Source organism: Pleurodeles waltl, chromosome 3_1 (assembly GCF_031143425.1).
Source record: "Pleurodeles waltl isolate 20211129_DDA chromosome 3_1, aPleWal1.hap1.20221129, whole genome shotgun sequence".
In the NCBI taxonomy this organism is placed as follows: Eukaryota; Metazoa; Chordata; class Amphibia; order Caudata; family Salamandridae; genus Pleurodeles; species Pleurodeles waltl.
The window spans coordinates 927,829,045-927,848,896 of NC_090440.1; the positions used below are offsets into that span (position 1 = coordinate 927,829,045).

Here is a 19,852-nt window from a genome sequence, read left to right on the forward strand (position 1 = left end):
TGTCTCTCGATAAAAATGATACCTCAATTGTGTGGGCCAACTGCCTGTGACAGGGAAGGGCCAAAAACGTGTAGAGATTGAGGTGACACCAAAGCATGTTTATAAGTGCCGTTTTTTATACGTTTTAAGCTACTCTGCTGTGGGCACCCACACAAGTGAGGTATCATTTTTATTGGGAGACTAAGGGGAACGCTGGGCGGTAGAAAATTTGTGCCAGCATGGTGATCCCGCACAGAAATGTGAGGAAAATTTGATTTTTTTTAGCTAAATTTGAGATTTGCAGGGGTTTCTGTGAAAGAAAACATTTGGAGATCCATGCAAACCAAACCTACCTGGACTCCACAAGGTGTCTAGTTTTCAGAAATGTCTGGGTTTGGTACATTTCCACAGATGGCTGCTGAGCCCAGGACCAAAAACTCAGGTACCCCCTTGCAAAAACAGGATGGCTTGTGATAGATAGGGGGCCACATGCGTTTTTAGTCCCAAGCTCGGCTGCCATGTAGGGAAACCTACCAAACCCAGATATTTCTGAAAACTAGATACCTGGTGAAGTCCAGGGAGATGTGGCTTGCTTTGATCCCCAAACATTTTCATTTTTATCAGGAGACCCAGGAAAGTGCTGATCCTACAACGTTCCCACACAGAGATGTGAGGAGAATGTAATTTTGTAGCTAAATTTGAGGTTTGCAGGGGATTCTTTGTATGAAAACGTTGAAGGATCTATGCAAGCCACACCGACAGCCAAGCGCCAGTCCACACACACTGCCAGCCAGGTGCCATCCGCGCACACTGCCAGCCAAGCCCCATCCACGCACACCGCCAGCCAAGCGTCAGTCCACCCACACCAACAGCCAAGTGCCAGTTCACGCACACTGCCAGACAAGCATCATCCACACACACCGCCAGCCAAGGGCCATCCACGCATACCACCAGCCAAGCGCCGCTCTACACACACTGCTTCAACCAACAGTCCACGCCCATCACCGTCAAGTGCTAGTCCACGCATATCGCCAGCCAGGTGACATCAGCGCACACTGTGAGCCAAAGAAACACCAGTCTATACACACCGCCAGCCAAGCGCCAGTCCGCATACACTGCCAGTCAAGTGCCAGTCCATGCACACCATCGGGCAAGCGCCAGTCTACATACACTGCCCCCTAGCGCTATTCCACACACACTGCCAGCCAAGCGCAAGTCCACACACACTACCAGCAAAATGTCAGTATACACACAGCCAGCCAAATGCCACTACACACAGATCAGCAGACGAACTCCAGTTTGCACACACACTTTCCTTGGCATCTAGTGGTTTTCTGCCCCCCCCCCCCACCCGGGGACAGATAAGCCTAAAAATATAGCTGATCTGCCCCCAAGATCTGAAGAAACTGCCAAAATATGTGCCCCCAAAATAAGGGGTGTGGCCCTTGTCAATGGGGCTGCTCCCTGACATGCCTATAAATGTATCCCTGGTGCTTAGAGGACTTTCGGCCCCTCTTCGAGGGTAGATTGGGTGAAATAACCACCATCTTGTTTCGTTTTCACTGAAATGACGTCAGTGCAATGCGCATGCTGCTCGCCCTTTCAAAGGTTACTGGTTTGCTGCTGCCCCATCTGTATTCTCACCTTTCTCATCCTCTAACGCTGCCCACACCTTCCTTTTTAATACATATAAGTCACCCCTAATTAAAAAGTTGGATATGTAGTTTAAGTATTACAGGTCCAGGTAGTGAAAAACTCTTAAATTCGTTTTTCACTACTACAAGGCATATTTCTCCTATAGGTTGACATTGGGATTGCCTTATTAAATGCATGTGTTGTTTCCAATTGGGAAGACACAGGACCCCCAGGTTTGGTGTCTCTGGAATTACAATTTACAATCAGCTAATGGTGAATTTAGATTTTAAATTGTAATTCTGAAAATCCTACTTTCAGAAAATTGGCATTTTCGTACTTTAAATCATCTAGTGCCTTCTGCCTGTCTCTGAATACATGACTGGGTGAGTGACAGCCGGGCTGTAGTGCATTCCTCCAAGACAGTCACATACAAAGGGAGCTTAGGTGTGACTGATGGGCTGTCAACATCCTGATGGCCCATCCTGGGTAGGACAGGAGTGACAAGCTGACACGCCTGAACGAGATGTGTCCTGATCCCATACAAAGGGCTGGATAAGCCCCTGAAGGAATTCTGGAGCCAGGGCAGGAAGGGCAGGGACTCTATGCACTTCAAAGGCCTCTCTTTGAAGCCCCATCCCATTTTAAAGGCAACTCTCAGTATAAGAACTGAACCTCAGACACTACCAACTTAGTATACTTCTGGACCTGAGGACATTCTGCCAGGAAGAAGGGCTGCTGTGCTGCTGAAGGAACTGTTACTCTGCTGGACTCTGTTGAACTTTGCTGGACTCCTGCTCTGCTGTGCCTGCCCTGCTGTCTGCTGCACTCCTTCCCTAGGAGTGTTTAGGTCTGGAGCTGCATCCCTAGAACCAAAGTGACTCCAAGGGCATGCTTTCTTGCCCCCTGTTCTGAAATCTCAGGGACATCAAAGACTTCTCTTCTATCTACAAACAGCACCTGGACATTGCTTGCTGCAAGACTTGCTCTGCTAAGTGGTGCCAACCCAGTCCATGGCCTGTAGAAGTGAGTATAAAGTGCAGCATCCGCCAGAACATGTGCATCATTGACAGTGCACAGATCAGAACTGATGGCTCACCTGCTGCAAGATTGACACTCAGTGCTGTTGCAGGGACCAGACCGGCACATCACCTTCGGAACCGCTGAATAGCCTCTGGAACCACCAGTTTGGAACCAACTCATTGTCACCAGTGTATGAAGAAGATAGACACAACGCCCCTCCAGTGTGGATTAAACTAGAACCGCTGCACTTGGACCAGTGTATCACACTTGGAACCTTTGCATCACCACAGTTGCATGGAGAAATCCAGCGCAACACCCCAACTGAGTGGGGAACAATGACATATCTGATGCTGAGACAAGGATTAAGGTCAGTTGCTCAGCAGGACCTGTGTGGGTCCTGTCACTACCTGCACTCTATGCTGGAGGCCTGTACTAATGACTTTGTCCCGGTCTAAAGCGACCAGCTCCTAAGCGCTAATTTCACATTTATCCTTGAAAAATTCACTTCTACTCATTGGATTTTTGTATTGTTGGTCTTATTTTACATGTATAAATTTAATCTATCTTTCTAACTTGGTGTGGAGTCTTTCTGTGGTGTTTTCACTGTGTTACGTGTTGAGGTTTTGTACAAATACTTTACATGTTGCCTCCTAAATTAAGTCTGCCTGTCTTGTGCCAAGCTACCAGAGCATGAGCACAGGTTCATTTATGGTGTGTAACTGAATTACTCTGACTAGGATTGTGGTTCCTCTGCCAACTACAGACCTAATTTCTAACAGCAGCTATAGTAGTTTGCTTGCTCATATACACTGATTCATTCTCGCTACAGTGTTTCAGGAAATCTATGCCCAGATTGCCATTCACAATTTCCTCAAACTTGGTTTTCAACTGCATTGTATTAATCTTTTGGGAACATTGTCTTTAGGTTGGGGTGATGATTCAGGGGACTGCAGTCACAGTGGCTCATTCTGTGCCAGGATCTTCATTGGACTCTCTCTCTGGGGTCCTGGGTAATGGTGGTGAACACATGTGTTTACTGGTGTCTGTGGGGTGCTTGAAATTGCTTGTACCTGTGAAGTGCTCTTTATTATTTTTTATTGACAGAATGCTTCTGCTTATCAGGATCTGTGGCATGCTTGGAGTTGGGGGAGCTCTTAGAACTACTTGTGTCTGAGGAGCACGGGTATCTACTTATATGTTAGAAATGGGACCTCCAGTTGGCAGTGGTTTGCACCCTGTCCAAGTAAAGACCCTCACTCTAGTCAAGGTAAGGGAGTCACACAGCTAAGATAACCCCACCACTCAAGCTCAGGTTAAGCAAAAAAAATCCATTTTCTAAATGTGGCATTTACAAACTTACAATTCAAAAACCAACTTTGCCAAAAGATGTATTTTTAAATTGTGAGTTCAGAGACCCCAAACTCTGTATCTCTATCTGCTACCAATGAGAAATTAGACTTAAAGGAAATTTCAAGGCCATCCCCATGTTACCCTAAAGGAGACATAGGCCCTCATTACGAGTCTGGTGCCCTTAAGACCACCAGACTTGCGGTGGTGGTTTTACCGCTGACGGGACGGAAGTAAAGACCGCCATATCACGAGTTTGGCGTTTGGCCTAAGCCAAACTGCCGAAATGTTGCCCGTACCGCCACTTTTGGCATGGCAGCAGCAGTAATACCGCTAGCGGTATTACGAGGCGGCGCACCACCAAGAAAATGCTGGCGGTTCTGCACCCGGTGACAGGAATCTTCATTCCTGTCACTGGGAGACACAACCCCACACATCTACACACTCGCACACATGCACCCACACACTTCTACACTCTTACAAACACTCACCCACACACTTGCTACCTACACCCCCATTCACTCGAGCACACACACTCAAACACGCACACAGAAACACTCATTCACCTATGTACATGTACTCAGGCACACCCATGCAAACGCTCACACATACACGAACACCCTCATTCATGTGCACACAGGCACACATACATTGACATTCACTTGCATACATGCACGCATATACCACCCGCTCCATATACACGTACGCATACACCACCCCCTCTACATACATGCCCGCATACACCACCCCTCCTCCTCCACATACATGCACGCATACACCACCCCCCACATACATGCATGCATACATCAGCCCCTTCCCATCCGCATACTCGCACTCATGCACTCACACATGCAGACACCCCACATTCAATACATTCAGACATGAACTCACACGTGCAGATACCCTCTCTCCCCCGCATTCAATACATTCACACACGCACTCACACACGCAGACAACCCCACATTCAATACATTCACACACACACTCAGACACCCTCCGCATTCAATACATTCACACACGCATTCACACACACTGACAGCCCCCTGCCCTGCATTCAGTACATTCACACACGCACTCACAGACACCCACCTGCCCCCTCGGACGATCACTTACCTTTTCCGGCGAGAAAGTCGTCCAGGGGGGGTGGGTCCCGGCACTTCCACCGCCGGCATTGCACCACCTCTAGGACACCGCCACGCTGTATTACAGGTCATAATATGGCAGGCGGAGTTTTTTTGGTGTGGCGGTGCCAGTTGTGAACTGCCTCTCCACCAATGTACGCCAGGCCGACTGCTGTCAGATTTCTGCCTGAAAATGAGGCAGAAATCTGACAGCAGTCGTAACCGCCAGCACTGGTTGTCTTTCGGTGCCCGTGGTTTCGTCGGTCTTTGTAAAAAAAAATCCTGAAGTCGTAATGAGGGCCATAGTTCTTCCAATAGTGAAAAACTAATTTAGCAGCATTTCACTATCAGGACATGTAAAACACACCAGTACATGCTCTACCTTTTAAATACACTACACCCTGCCCATAAGGCTGCCTCTGGCCTACTTTAGGGGTGGCCTACATGTAGTAAAAGGGAAGGTTTGGGCATGTCAAGTGGGTGAACTTGCCAGGTCGAAATGGCAGTTTAAAATAGCATACACAGGCGCTGTGGTAGCAGGCCTGAGAAATGTTTGCAGGGCTACCAATGAGGATGGCACAATCAGTGCTGCAGGCCCACTGGCAGCATTTGATTTACAGGCCCTGGGCACACCTGATGCATTATACTAGGGACTTACTAGTAAATCAAATAACCCAATCATGGAGAAACCAATCGTCAATATATTTTAGACAGAGAGCATATGCACTTTAGCCTTGGGTAGTAGTAGTAATGTACCAAGAGTCCTAAAGCCAACAACAAAAGGTTAGAAAAAATAGGAGGAAGAAGGCAAAACATGTGGGGGTATGGTGACTTCAGAGACCCCTTGTGATAGGTGCATACCTGGTTAGGTAGCCAATCCCCCTCTCAGGGCTATTTAGGGTCTCTCCTGTGGGTTCCTCTTTGGATTCAGCTTGCAAGTTCCTCCAGGAATCCTCTGCAACCTCTGCTTCAGCTTCTGACCGTCAGATCAACCGCAGACTGCTCCAGGAACCACTGTAACTGCAACAAAGTATTCAGAAAGGTTACTGTGACCCTGCAACTTCAGCTCCAGCCAGCAACAGCAACAGTTTCCAAGGTGTGCATGCTCTGAGGACTCCCTACCTTCACCCTGCACCAGAAGAACCAAAGGAATCTCCCGTGGAGTGACAGAGTCACTACCCTGCTCCAGCAGGCACCTTCCAAGATGACGACCGGTTCTCTGGGACTCCTCTCCTATGATGAGCGTGCTCCCTGGAACACAGGTGGTGGACCCTTTCAACCCAGACTGTCCTAAGGGCCAGCTGTCCAAATTTGGCAGAGGTAAGAGCTTGCCTTACCAGTTTGCGACAGTACCCCTGTGCACTGCGTCATCTCTAGCTCCTGGGGCCTCTGTGCACTTTTTGCAAGAATCCTTTGTGCATAGCTTGGCCGAGGTCCCCAGCACTCCATCCTGTGATGCACAACTCGCTGAGTTGTTCTCCTGCGGCATGGGACCTTCTTTTGTAGTGCTGCAGCAACCGCAATTTGAACCTTCTTTGTCCCCATGTCCTGGGACTCCCGTGGGTGCTGCCTGGTCATCTGTGGGTTCCTCCATTTTTGGGAGCCCCCTCTGCCTCATCAGTCTGAGTTGAGGCCATCAGGTCCCCCCGGGTCTAGGCAGAGCCATTTTGACGCAAACTGTGACCTTGCTTGAACCAAGGCTTGTTGGATTATTCCAGCTCTGCAACTTGCCTGCAACCCACACCTCAACGTGGTACATCCCCTGCACCATGCAGGAACCCGCAGCCATCTTCTATGGTGCTCTTCTGCAGACTTCTTGTAACCGGAGAATCCTCTTTTGCACAATCTTCTAGGTTGGCAGGGGCTCCTGTACTTCCTGGAATCTTCTGCGACTTCTGGACTTGGTCTCCTCTCTTCGCAGGTCTTCAGGTCCAGGAATCCACCATTTGTTGCTTGCAGTCTTGCTTGGTTCTTGCAATAACTCTTATCACGACTTGTAGTGTGTCCTAAGGAAACTTGAAGTACTTTACTCCTACTTTCCTGGGCTCTGGGGTGGGGTATTTTACTCACCTTTGTGGTTTTCTTACACTCCCAGCACTCCTCTACACACTACACTTGCCTAGGGGGGAATTTGTGATTCGTATTCCATCTTCTTAGTATATGATTTGTGTGGCCCCTAGGCCTATTGCATCTTATTGCATTCTATTGTATTTTCTACTGTTTGCACCTTTCTGTGACTATTTACTTATCTGATTTTGGTCTCTAGTGCATATATTGTGTGTAATACTTACCCCCAGAAGGAGTATTGCCTCTAAGATATTTTTGGCCTTGTGTCACTAAAATAAAGTACCTTTATTTTTGGTAACACTGAGTATTGTCTTTTATTGTGTATAAGTACTGTGTAACTATAGTGGTATTGCAGGAGCTTTGCATGTCTCATAATCCAGCCTAAGCTGCTGTGCTACAGCTACCTATAGACAGCCTAAGCTGCTGGAACACTGACTAAATTTCACTAACAAGGGATAACTGGACCTGATATAAGGTGTAAGTACTTAGGGAACCCACTAAAAAACAGGCCAGCCTCCTACAACTGATGTCATTGTTTAAGCCACATGCACATATATAACGCTTTTTGTGCTGCCATCTTTCTGGCAGGTGTGCCTTCAGGTGTCAGCTTTTACTTTGGGGCTTTTGAGTAAAGATTCCTCATGCAAACCTCTATAATGATGAACCATTTGCAAAGGGGCCTCTACAACCTTTCAGCCAATCCCAGTACGAACAGTGCAAAGGTTAGCTAATTACAGTGTGGTTCTCAACATCAACTCACATATCCCAGTGCAACACTTGATGATGCAATAACAGTGTAATTTTCAATAATCGAAACTTAATGAACTTACAGGATCAACTATTATCTGCTTCACCTACATAGAAAAGGAACAACACTTCAAAGACACAGATTGTGCTTTTTATGGCATTCACAATCATACAGCAGCAAGCTCTTGACCAGAGGTATGGTACCTTAAACCAGTATATTTACTCCTGTGCACCAAAAAATAAACAACTACCCATCCAGGTTTGTACACATGTACAACAGTTTGATATTATGTCCCTATCTTGATGTGCGTGATAGCCCTTCACAGTACATACCACATCCTTATAGCTGACAGTTAAAAAAAAAACCTAGATCTCCAGAGCATGGACTTCGACTAGTCCACCAACATAAACCGCAGCTTTATCTTATTACTGTATTAAGTGCAGCAACCACAAGCAAAACCACACACTGCAAGCCCTCTTCGTGGTGTCTTAAATAGTGTCTTCAAACATTAAGGATAAAACAGCAAAATGACAATAACCACAGTCCCTACAAATCCACAAATCAATGCCATATAGTACGTAGACTCAAATTGCAACCAATTCCGGACATCACACTCTCTCCCCGACTACAAGTCCCAACATGCACTATTTCGGGCTGCGTTTCCTTACACTCTAAAGCAAGTGCAACACCTTTCCCTGTTTGTACTCACACAAATTGCTTCAGGAACCCCAGCACAACTGCTGCTTCTTTGCATGCCCTTCAGGAATCGGGAATGCAGACCGGATCGGGGGCAAGATCAGCTGAACCACAAAGGTACAAATCCCAGTCTATAAGTACACGTTTCCTAAACAGGTCCAATCAGAACCATACAGGCCCAATGCTCACCCATCTTCTGCTACCAGAATTTTGCACTGCTCCCCTGTCTGTTTGTGTGAAGCATGGACCAGGAGTTAATCCCTTTACATATGTTGGTGCTCCTTGCTAAACCACTGTCTAATCACAGCATTCTAAATGATAATTTCAACTGAGCACGTAGAACCCATTTGTTCCTACAAAAATGACAGAAGGAGAAGTGCTGAACCTGAAAGGTTTATTTTCAGATTATGTCACACAGAATTTGATTTGTATAGTTAAAATCAATTAATCAATAAATAGGAGTGCAAAGCTCAGTTAAGGTACAGAATCAAAGTGTTCAGTAAAATTCAGGTCAGCAAATACAAAGTTTAAAACGGGAGTGCAATCTGGCAGAGAATCACCTCCAAGGGTCAGTAAAAAAAAAGGTCTCCCTCACATTCAAAAGGACATTATTATAATGTTCTTAATGATGGATTTCATACTTTCAATACAGTTCTGTATGATGTCTTCAAATTAGACCAATCAGAGTTGAAAAGAGTGAAACAGTTACAAGAAAATACATGTAGAAAATGTCTCATAATTCTACAACATGGAGTTTCTCACTACCTGCATTAGGACAAATACTGTTACAGTATGTGTGATTCTGCTATGACAGCTAGCTGCAACCTTGAACATGGGCAGTTGCACTGAAGCAACGTTTTAATATTCTCATGAAGATCGCTGCCTTGCATGTGAAAAAATATATATAATCATTAGTCTACTGAGACATGAAAGTATGAGTTTATCCACGTGATACGGGTCACTGGCATCAAAAGTCCCAAACAAGATGGGGTGTGAGCCCTAAAACATCTATGTTAGCCAGAATTCAAGTTCTATTAGTGCAACACATTTATTTTAGGAAAACGTTATCACATTGTAGGAGGGCTGAAAAGCAACTCAAGTTGAGGACGTTCAGGAGACATCTAGGTCTGAATGGAACAACAGTAATAATCTCATAGTAGGGAGAAAGTAGCATGAGTTGGTGCTAATTGCTGCCACGTATAGCAAATTACTTTGGTGATGATCTGGCCTTTTAGCAATTCGCCTTGATGAAAAGGACCTTATCCAGTTTTTAGGCATAGACCAGTTAAAAGATAGAGAGATTTAAAGAGAATTAAAGAGTTGTCATACATGGCAGCATGTTAGACCAGGAAGGTGGAAGATTTTAAAAAATCCGCAATATGTCTTTTCCACATTCACTTATATTGAAGCAGACACAATTTTAGGAGAGAGAGCTAAAATAAAGCCATTTTTGCTTAAAAAATCAGGAGTCTCACGCCAAACTGAATCAGGTCTGTTGGCATGTATGACTTGTGGTCCGGTACCAATATCATCTGGACGGAGCTGGTCCAGTGTTACATGTGGCGGGGGTAAGCCAAGTACTTTAGAGAAACAAAGGTGAAAGTTGAATATAGAAAGGAGTGCTTTTTGTGCTGAACATGAGATTGAAATGTTTAAACATTTGGAATTAGCTGAGAAGGATAAAGCTTTGTATCAGCAGGATGGATTGCACTTACAATATTTTAGAAATGAATACAATTTGATGTAATTCAGATTGATCATAGCCAAGGAGCTGATTCTGAGTTTAAGAGTTATGAAGTTAGTCCTGTGGTTATTTGTAAAAAGGTGAAGTGGAGCAAGAAAACTCCTTGTCAGGTTATGAGCTAAAAATGGCGAGACCCATTGCATTGCAAATGCTTGTTTCTTTTGTCTCACATGTTTACTCTATTTCTTCTCTTAGTTGTGTTTTCATTTGTTTCCTTTGTTCTTTCTTTCCCTTCTTTCTGACCTCATCTTTTTCTTCCATTTGTCTGTTGTATTCCTTTTGCTTTTCTTTTTCTGCACTATCCGCTTTCTCTCCTGAAGCCTAGTTATCCATGGAGCAACAGGTGCAGTGGCACTGGGGCTGAGAGACCTATGGACCTCACTCAACTGTAATTACTGCTGCATTTTCATACCAAAATTGCAGTCAACTATTTTCCTTTCTTACTCCAGGGCCCATGACACCGTTACCACGTCACTTACCCTCTCCATCTTTAATCCCGACTCCCTCTTTCCTTTCACCCTCCAATCTGTCCCAAATTATATTTTTGTTATGGTGTTTTGAGCATTACACTCTAATGCCAAAATGTTATTTCTGATAAAGGTTTATATGACAATTATCACTATTGCCTCATGTAATGTAACGTTTGTTTTTGTAACAGGCTCACTTGTAATTCTCCTCTTGTATCTCTACTTTGCCTATTGTGAAGCGCTCTGACACCTTCGGGTAAAGTCCGCGCTATATAAAAACGCATTAAATAAAATAAAATAAAATAAATGGAAGCAAGTGCTTTGGTTAAATACTGGGCCACTGGAATTATATGGCAGTAAAAGACCAAATTACGAGGCATGGTTGAACAATGTATGTGGCAAGAAATGTCCAGTTATTAAGTCACAAGGCCAATTGCTCTAACTCAAGAAAATGCGAGACCTATTGCATTGCAAATGCGTGTTTATTCTCGGTGCATGAGGACAGGTCGTGGGTGTCGGGTAGACACCACATTGGAGGACCAGCTCTCTTTGTGCTCGTGGGTCCAAGGGGACATCTAGCAAGAGCCAGGCATGTGGCTCCAGCTTTCAGTGGCTTGCTCCACCTCTAAGGCTATGGGGCGGAGGGCTGTCTAGGTGGAGTGAGTATGTTGAGCGTCCCAAAACATGCCATACTTACATAATCGTAGAAGATAAAAGTTTACTTGTTTACCAATCGTAAGGCGGAAATATTTTGAGGGGTAGCCATCACAGTAGGAAGTTAGTTCCAATCGATCACTCTTTATTTTTGGGCACAAAATTTTCATTTAAAAAATGTGTTTCAGGATGCGCGAGGTTACGAGTGGTTACCTTTTACTACGATATTTTTAAATGGTACATTGCATGATTTTCTGTTTTAAAAAAAAACACGATATTCTGTCGTTAAAAAAAAATAGAAAAAGATAGCTTGCAGACTTTTTTTCACATTTCAGCGCTGTAATTTTCTGTTTGAAGAATACGTGCTGACAACGCAGAGCTATAAGGTAGTCGGATGACTATGGCCATCCTGTTTTACTTCTCATCAGGCCTCATTATTGCGCTGTTAAGGCAAAGCCCTATTGGTCAATTTGGTGGAGATCGGCTGGCCGATACTCAAATTAGAAGTTTTAGTGGGTTGGAGAAATTCACCAATGGGAGTCGCTGAACTGAAGAGTCCCGCCCTATTCCTGACAAAAGACGAGCCTTCTAGAAGGTTGTTGTTCATTTGTTCTTAGATCAGCTGTTGGAGAAGTGCTCTTTGTGAAGCTTTTGGTCACAAAGGACATCTATTGTGTTTTACCGACACATTATCTGTCCTTGGTTGTTTATTCGTGGGTACTCTCTATTAATCCGTTAAATAGTTATTTTCCACGTTGTTCCGCTCTGAAGTCTCTGCGCCATGGCGGTGATGGACGGAGCGAAGAGCCTGCACGAAAACACCTATCAGCAGAACTGTGGGCAGCCCAGTACCAGCGCTAAGGCGGTTCCAGCGTTCGGAAACACGTATGTGTTTTTTGTTGCATGTGGAAGTAGTTTATCAAGACTGTATTGTCTTAGGGCAGTGCTTGTCTCAAAAAGTTGTTATATGGGAAATGCCTGACAGGTGGGTGGGTGGATTCGTTTTGCGATAGTCCTAAATCATTACCGGCTGTTTTCAACTCCTAAAGAGGGAAAAGTTGCGTATAAACATGGGCGTACTCGTCGAGCCGCACCGCAACGTTACTTTTGCTTCGAAATCTGCCCACGGTAGGATTGTGACGCAGTTGTAAAACTCCGTGTCATAGTAGTGGTGTTCGGCCTTAAACCCTGTCGCACCACAGGGACTTTCTTTCGAGCAAGTACGGAGGCAACGATCTTACGGGCAGGCTGTTGGCTCCAACGCCCCCCCCCCCCCAGGTGATACAAGTCGCTGTCAACGGATTTCCGCCATTTCATCTTTTACTTCACTGCGCCGCGTAATGGCGGCGCTGTGGCGTTCGTGTAATGGCGACGGGTGGGGTCCGTTAAAATGGCGGTCAAGGAAAGTCGCGTAATGGCGGTGTTTTCTATTTCCAGTCTCTGAAGGCTTTGGTTTTACAAGGACGACATTGCTGGCAACGGGTCCGACTTAACTATTTGTTTCTTTTTAAATGCTCGCATTCATACAAGGAGTCTAGTAAAGCTAATCGTTGGATAACTTAATTAAGTGTTGTAATTCGGTAACCAGTTTTAGCGCCTATACTATTAACTTTATCTGAGGCGGAAGAACCTTGTCCTTTCTGCGGGAAATGCACACACCTAACCCGTTACGAATACCGCGGTGTGAGTGCGCACCGCAACTTCAAGCGCACCCCTCTCCCCATTTCTAGTAGTCCCGTAGGTGGGGTGGCACTGACGCTCCCTGGCTATGGTGCAGTTTTTTGTTCTCACATTAGATCTGTCTAGGGAAACGACGGCTTAGTACCTGGTCTACACCCAAATGCTGCAGTGAGCAACTGAAAAGATAACCAAAGATGGTCTCCGTTGCTCAGGTACTTCTATCACCGTGTTAATCACGTTTAATCCATTTGGGCTAGAAATAACTTTAATACGCAGGTTATGCCGTAGATGATGGGTGCGTGGTAAGTCCACACGAGCCAAACTGCGGCCACAGAATCGTATTTTAGCGACCCTCCGTTTCACCATGCACTGCTGCTTAGTATCCCCACAGGCTGGTTCGTTGCTATTCCGTTCATTAGCTCATGACTTTATCGGGTGCGGTGTGGCTCACCAAATTAGGTCATGCTGCTGGCAGTAACTAACTGAACTGGCGAACCGAGCGACCTACAGCGTGCTGTGCATCAGTAGGCGACGTGATTTCAGTACATGAAGGGCCTCTGAAGGGGAGAAATTGACTGACCGTTGTAGGAACCGCTGTTGTCAGTTTTTGATGCTGAGTTTCCAAGTTTGGACAAAAAATCCTGTTTGAAGACTTGTTGCCGTTTTTCCTGAAAAAATTGATAGTCGTAACCTTTGCTTTCTTGTGTGGTCAAATAAAGCATTATCCTTGTTGCGCAAAAATGCTTCGGTGTTAGTGCAGGTTTGTATTCTTGTTGATGCTGCTACTGTCAGCCGTTTTCATTTTTGCTGTTCTTTACACTTAGAAATCACGACGGACTAAATACAGAAGTACAGCACTGCGATTCACTGTACAGCATCTCAACCACTGGTAAGATATTTTACTAGATTTCTTCAGGCTACTTAACACGGGGTGGGGAGGGGGAGAGATGAAAATTGTTTGGGTTAATACTCTGCACAAATCTTCCAAAAAGTGACCCGCGGATGCTCGTGCCCTAGACCCTGCACCTTTACTTAACAGTACATAGTTTATTTAAGGAGTCTCCTAAACCCTTAGCTATGTTTTAACGTCTGTTAGTATGTGCAAGAGCCAACAATTCAAGCGGGTCGCTCCTTTAGCTTGTTAATGTTTAACAAGTACCCCCTTTCATTGCTATGAGCAACATTGTTGCGAGGAAACGGGCTTCACGTACTGTCAGTTTCAGAAGTGTAATGGAGACAAATGGTGAGAAATACGGGAAGCAACAATTCACTTGTATGGGAAATGAAGAATTATGTGGCAAAACTAATATACTAGCATCCTGCGCAGCGATGGAGGGGAAAGGCGGAGGCGCATCTCCCATGGATAGAGGCTTCCAGCTGCATTGATCTTTAACTAAAACTAATAGTATAAAAATGTTTAAATTTTGTCTGACATACATGACGCTTCTTGTTTTCCTTGTGTTTTAAAGGAGGAAGGTCTGTAACAAAAAAGAACCTAGATATCAGCAATACGGAGCATGAGGCGAAGGCGAAACTGAGAACCAGTGAAATGCCTAACTGCTTGAATGACTTAAATCTGAGGTCGCCCAAGGAAAGGGACTCTCGTTCAAAATCTAGAGGAAGGTCTTGTAGCTCCAGGTCGTCTAGCAGATCTGGGACGTCACGTTCTCGCTCCCGCTCGTACTCTCGCTCAAGAAGTGTAAGTCGATCATCTTCGCGAGGCAGACATTACAGGAAAAGGTACCGTCGAAGCTCTAGATCCTCTTCTAGAAGTCGATCGAGGCCAGTCAGCCCTCGATACAGAAGATACCACTCATCCAGATCCCATAGGAGGTATTACAGGTCTCCGCCCAGGTACAGATCACGCAGCAGGTCTCGTTCTCGCGGAAGAGCGTATTACAGAAGATACCGTTCCAGAAGCCGATCGAGATCCAGAGGCAGAAGGTACTACGGATTTGTTCGCCGGGCATATCCAGCTACATTCAGAAGCTGGAGAAGCAGATCACGGACAAGATCAAGATCTCGAAGCCACAGCCCTCTCAGACTCACTGAAAAGGGTAATCCTTGTGTTTTTTCTTTCCTGTGTAACCGGTTTGTGGTGCATTTTCTTTACGGTATTTCAGATTTTCTAAGTGTCATCTACTGTCCTAGTAATGTTTCAAAAGCCCATCGGTGGTTGGCAGGAAGATCGATTAAGGGCCGTTATTGGTCCTTAATGTTTCGTGCATCTAGTGTAACTACCATTGTGTTCTTGTTCGCTCGCTTAGCCGGCCCCCTTCTAAATCCCTGCGTTTAAAGTAGAAGTCTGGAGTCGTGTATCCTTGACGGACGTGGTTACACTGTGTAAAGCAGGTAGACTTGTTTCCTATCGTACTTAATGAATCATTCTTGCCTATTTCAGATAGACGTGAGCTGTTGGAGATTGCTAAAGCAAATGCGGCAAAAGCCCTCGGAAAAAATGTGGACTTGCCACCTAGTTTGAAGATGGATCCTTGGCTTAAAGACGCCCAGAAAAGAAGCACTGAAGCAGATGCTGCAAAGCTGGCCGGTGTAAGTATATATTTAGGCAGGGGGCAAATTGGTTTGGAATACATGGTAACGCTACAAAGTAGCGACTAGTTCTTGTGTCGGTCGAGCCCACTTATATACTTTTAATTGCTCACATTTTAAAGTTAACTGGGAGAAGAAACAAGAATGACTAATGTAAAGTCTGAATGACGTTCTGTTTTTGCCCACTATGAATGTTGCTTTCATTGAAAGTATAGCCAAATTCCAATTAACGTACTTGTGAAAGGGCCTGTACGTTATGCATGCTCACTCCTATATTAAACTGCTCGAATGTTGATATTGTTGGTAACTTTAATTTTTTTTTGTACCGTTCCTTTAAGCTCGGGGCTCGTTGCCCAACAAGTGGAATTCTGATGCCCGCCTAACACCAAACAGCGCAGGGGTCCGAATGAGATTTGGTTAATACAAATTTTGTCTGTTAAACTGCTACAAATGTTAGTTACTTTTATACTAAGTTGTGTCTGCGGGCAAACCATGCTGACTAGATAGATGAGCGCAAGCAAGCTAATTAATAACGTAGTTCCGAAAGGTGCTCAGTCGAGGGGAGCACTACAGGAAACTCTAAACACACTACACCTCCCCTATAGACAAGATCTACATTTTCGAGCACCTACAAGAGAACCCCAGTTAATGGTAAATAACACTTTAAATTTCTAGTCTAAAGCGCGGTGGCGGCTTTGTCAAGTTAGAAAAATGCTATCGGGAAAGCGGCAACAGCAGTTGCATACCTACATTGAGACAATTGGGTTTTGAAGGCAGGCAGTGTTGGGGCATTTGGATTAACCGTGCCCAGTGATTGTGCTCATTTGCAGTCAGCTGATCGTTTGCTTTTTAGGTGATCAAAACATAGCACAATCTGAGTTAACTAACTCTAGGAAATGCTTTCGTGTTCCCAAAAAACATTTATTCAATTTGGAATTGAATACAAATTCAATATCGTTTAATGTTCTCCCTTGGCTTGTGCTCTCCAGAATACACCATATTGCATTTTCACAGTTCAGCTAATGTCCGTATTTTTTTTGGAACTTACTGGACCTAATTAAAGGTTCAATATTTTGGGTGTTGGACATGGTGGGCAGTGGTTTGTGACTCCAAAAATAGTACACAATACAGTTTACATGCTCTTTCTGTCTTTATAGAGATGAATGATCTCCGGTCCTTGATGAAGATAAAGTTGGTAATACATCAATAGGTGATCGATCTAAATTGTCGGGCATTGGGGACATTAAAACCAGTGATTTTGATTGGTCATTATGTTTGAAACTATTTTGCACATTTCTTACTGCTCTGCAGGAAGAGTGAAGGATTCTGAGTTGGCTGTGTAGTATAGGTTTTATCCCTCATGATGTATTAACTATATTCCAGATTTTGAATGTGCCGAAGAAGAGGCCTTCGTCGCTAGCAGATAAGTTCATTAATTGTTGGAAGTCTCTAGGGCAGACATGCATATAAGCTGCCTAATCGATGCACTTAATAGACATCAGAATTTGTGGGGTTTCATAATCCATATTATATCAAACTTTAATGCGTAGTCCTTTAATTTGAACTCGTTTGTATTATGCTGAGATGTTAAAAGCTCACAATTGGCGCAAAAACGTCCATCCTGGCAAGTTGTGCCTTTAAAAATGTAACTATACACCTAGATCTTGCTCCTTATTGCTCACACTAGACATTATCACTTCTGTGAGTAATGTGCAGTGAATTAGTGTAACAATTTAAACTAATTGTGGTATCCTTTCCATACAGCAATCAAGTGACTTAGCTGAAGTTCCCAGTGAAGTGTCGCCTAGACAAGGGGCCATCGCGTTTAATCCCAATGTAAGTTTTTAGCACATTTTTCAGCCTGCTTCCATTTCAATAACCAGCGATTAAGCTTTCTGAATTAAATTCAGAACCTCGTTGCTACAACTTAACTGCCAGCGAAAAACCAAGTCTTGCACGGTTTAAATAAAACAGGCTCCTACAGAGCATGTAGAGCACAATCTTCATGTTTAATACAAATAGAAAAGGTGTCTAGCGCGAATATTTCCACCCCTACACGTACCTGTTCCAGTTTCTCTAATGGGATGGTCCCTTTAAAATGGAATTTACTATACTGTGGCCAATACAGAGACTACATTGAAGACACATTGCCTAAACTGCGAGGGCTAAATATATATGAAGTTCACCTATGACAAAGTGTGGATGCCCACATAACAGCGCTGAAGCATAAGCTCTGGAAGGTACTGGCAGAAAGTAGTATCGGCTCAAGTTGCACTACATCTCAGCTGGTTAGGGTTTCTAAAGAGCCCTGGGCAGAGCTTGAACAGGTTGGCTCCACAGAACGGTTTTAAGATTCTCTACGGAATACTACGAAGCCGGAGTGTCAGTCCTGAATGTGCCCGTCTCAAAGCGCTAAGCAGGGTCAGGCCTGGCCCAGCTTATAGTTTCTGAGGTGGGTGCATTAAGCAGGGCCGTTGGCAGTGAAAGCTACTGTTTCAGACATCTTGTGCACCAGCCTGTCATTTGCAGTGCCCACAGGGCAGGTTGGTGCACAAGAGTCCTGAAACAGCAGCTCTATCTGCCTACAGCCCTGGCCTGAATTAAAGCCACGGCTGTTGGCAGATAAAGCTGCTGTTTCAGGCCTGGTTTCTGCACCCCCGTGCACAAATGGCAGACTATGACTTACCTGCACCTCATTGTCTGGTGATGAGTCCTCTCCAGCAGCTACCTCCTGTGTTCTGGTGCATGCTACAGTGCACATTGGTGAGCTCCACTGTCAGAGCTAACTGAGTTTTTTATTGGATTTTAAAACTTGGCTCTGCAGAGCTTCCTGCACACCACTAAATAACTACTTGGGGGTACAGTTAGTAGGTTTAGAACAGTTATTCCCCATTAATATTGCCCGCAGTCTGAGTTTGTTCCTGCAGCTTTTGAAAATAAACAAGCTGGTTAAAGGGTCTATAAACAGTCGTGGTTTATTGTTGTCACTATCTGTGAAGTGTACTGATTCAAGGTGAGAATCCACTCTGGTAGTGGGATGTTGGCAAAATCCCTAGCAAAGTTTGCATGGTGGGTAACCTATTTGCTTTGACCGTTATGTTAACGGTGCCCAGTGGCAGATTTTTCCACATTGTATTCTTTCAAACTCTTAATTGAGAAGACTAGTGGATAAGCAGGACAGGCTGACTTAACGGGTCAATGTCTCTGAACCTTTTCATCAAGCTGTTACTGTTGCATTAGTAAACAATTGTAAAACAGGCAGTGTACTAATACAATATAGTAAATGTAGCAGGGATTACGTAACTTTGAATAGAAATTTACGTTTCGTTAACTTTTATTTGTGCAGAACGCAGTTGCAAAGCCAGCAGTAGAAAAACAGTGCACCAGGTCACCACCAAAAGATGAAAAAAGAAATCCGTATGGGCAGTGGATTCCCATTCAAAAGGACGCAGAAAGTTATTCGGGTTTGTCGCCAAAAAACACATACATGCCAATAAGATGATTTTTTTTCTTCTGCTGCAACATATAAAGAACCCCTTCACTAGTGTTGGAAGTCTCAACTCCAGTTTCGACTTTTTTCCTCAAATCATGGTCTCTGTTCTAGTGCACCAAGAACCTTTATCGAACTTGCTTGATGCAAGTTAATTGTAAACATGTAAATGCTAAAACAAGGTTAGTTGACTTTACTTTTGCATACTGATGCACTTTGTATATTTGTAAATATTGGGTTAAAATATTTTTCAGTTTATTTCATTAAAGTATTGGGAGTTCTGTCCCAGGAGTATAAATTAAGATTTGGAGCCTAACTTTTAGTGGCTGTTTCACATACTTGATTTGTAAGCTATGTATATATACATTAATTGCAGTAATGCAACTGAAGGTGGACCATTTTGAAACTAATCGCCATTTTTGGCAAAGTTTCTGTATTTTCTATGTAAATAAACTTGGCAATAAACTACTGTCACATTGACTGATTTCTTTGTCACCTATCCTGTTTGAGATTGCTGGTCCAATGTTCTATTAAGCTTTTTCAGTTGGAGAATGTTAGAGCAAATTCATTTGATCTCTGATCACACCACAATTTGTATGTTTTTGGGATGCAATCTTCCATAATATGCACATAAATGGCTTTTGTTTGTCCCTT

At 44.3% G+C, this 19,852-nt stretch overlaps 1 protein-coding gene and 1 long non-coding RNA gene across 3 annotated transcripts in view; one reads left to right on the forward strand and one right to left on the reverse strand.

The window, feature by feature from the left end:
* Positions 1 to 19,852, reverse strand: part of LOC138284780 (uncharacterized) — a 227,944-nt gene that overhangs the window by 23,995 nt on the left and 184,097 nt on the right. The window lies entirely within an intron of this gene.
* Positions 12,080 to 19,682, forward strand: RSRP1 (arginine and serine rich protein 1). Its single transcript, XM_069223927.1, has 6 exons — positions 12,080 to 12,363; positions 13,983 to 14,047; positions 14,628 to 15,215; positions 15,560 to 15,708; positions 17,473 to 17,544; positions 19,055 to 19,682. The coding sequence occupies exons 1-6, from the start codon at positions 12,260 to 12,262 to the stop codon at positions 19,208 to 19,210; spliced, it is 1,134 nt and encodes a 377-aa protein (XP_069080028.1). The 5' UTR covers positions 12,080 to 12,259; the 3' UTR covers positions 19,211 to 19,682.

Bases quoted from the DNA above. Each gene is read 5' to 3' on its own strand.
- RSRP1 (XM_069223927.1), top strand. From the start codon at position 12,260: ATGGCGGTGATGGACGGAGCGAAGAGCCTGCACGAAAACACCTATCAG. The intron at 12,364-13,982 runs GTATGTGTTTTT...CTTTACACTTAG, and splicing joins GTTCCAGCGTTCGGAAACAC to AAATCACGACGGACTAAATA. The intron at 15,216-15,559 runs GTAATCCTTGTG...TGCCTATTTCAG, and splicing joins TCTCAGACTCACTGAAAAGG to ATAGACGTGAGCTGTTGGAG.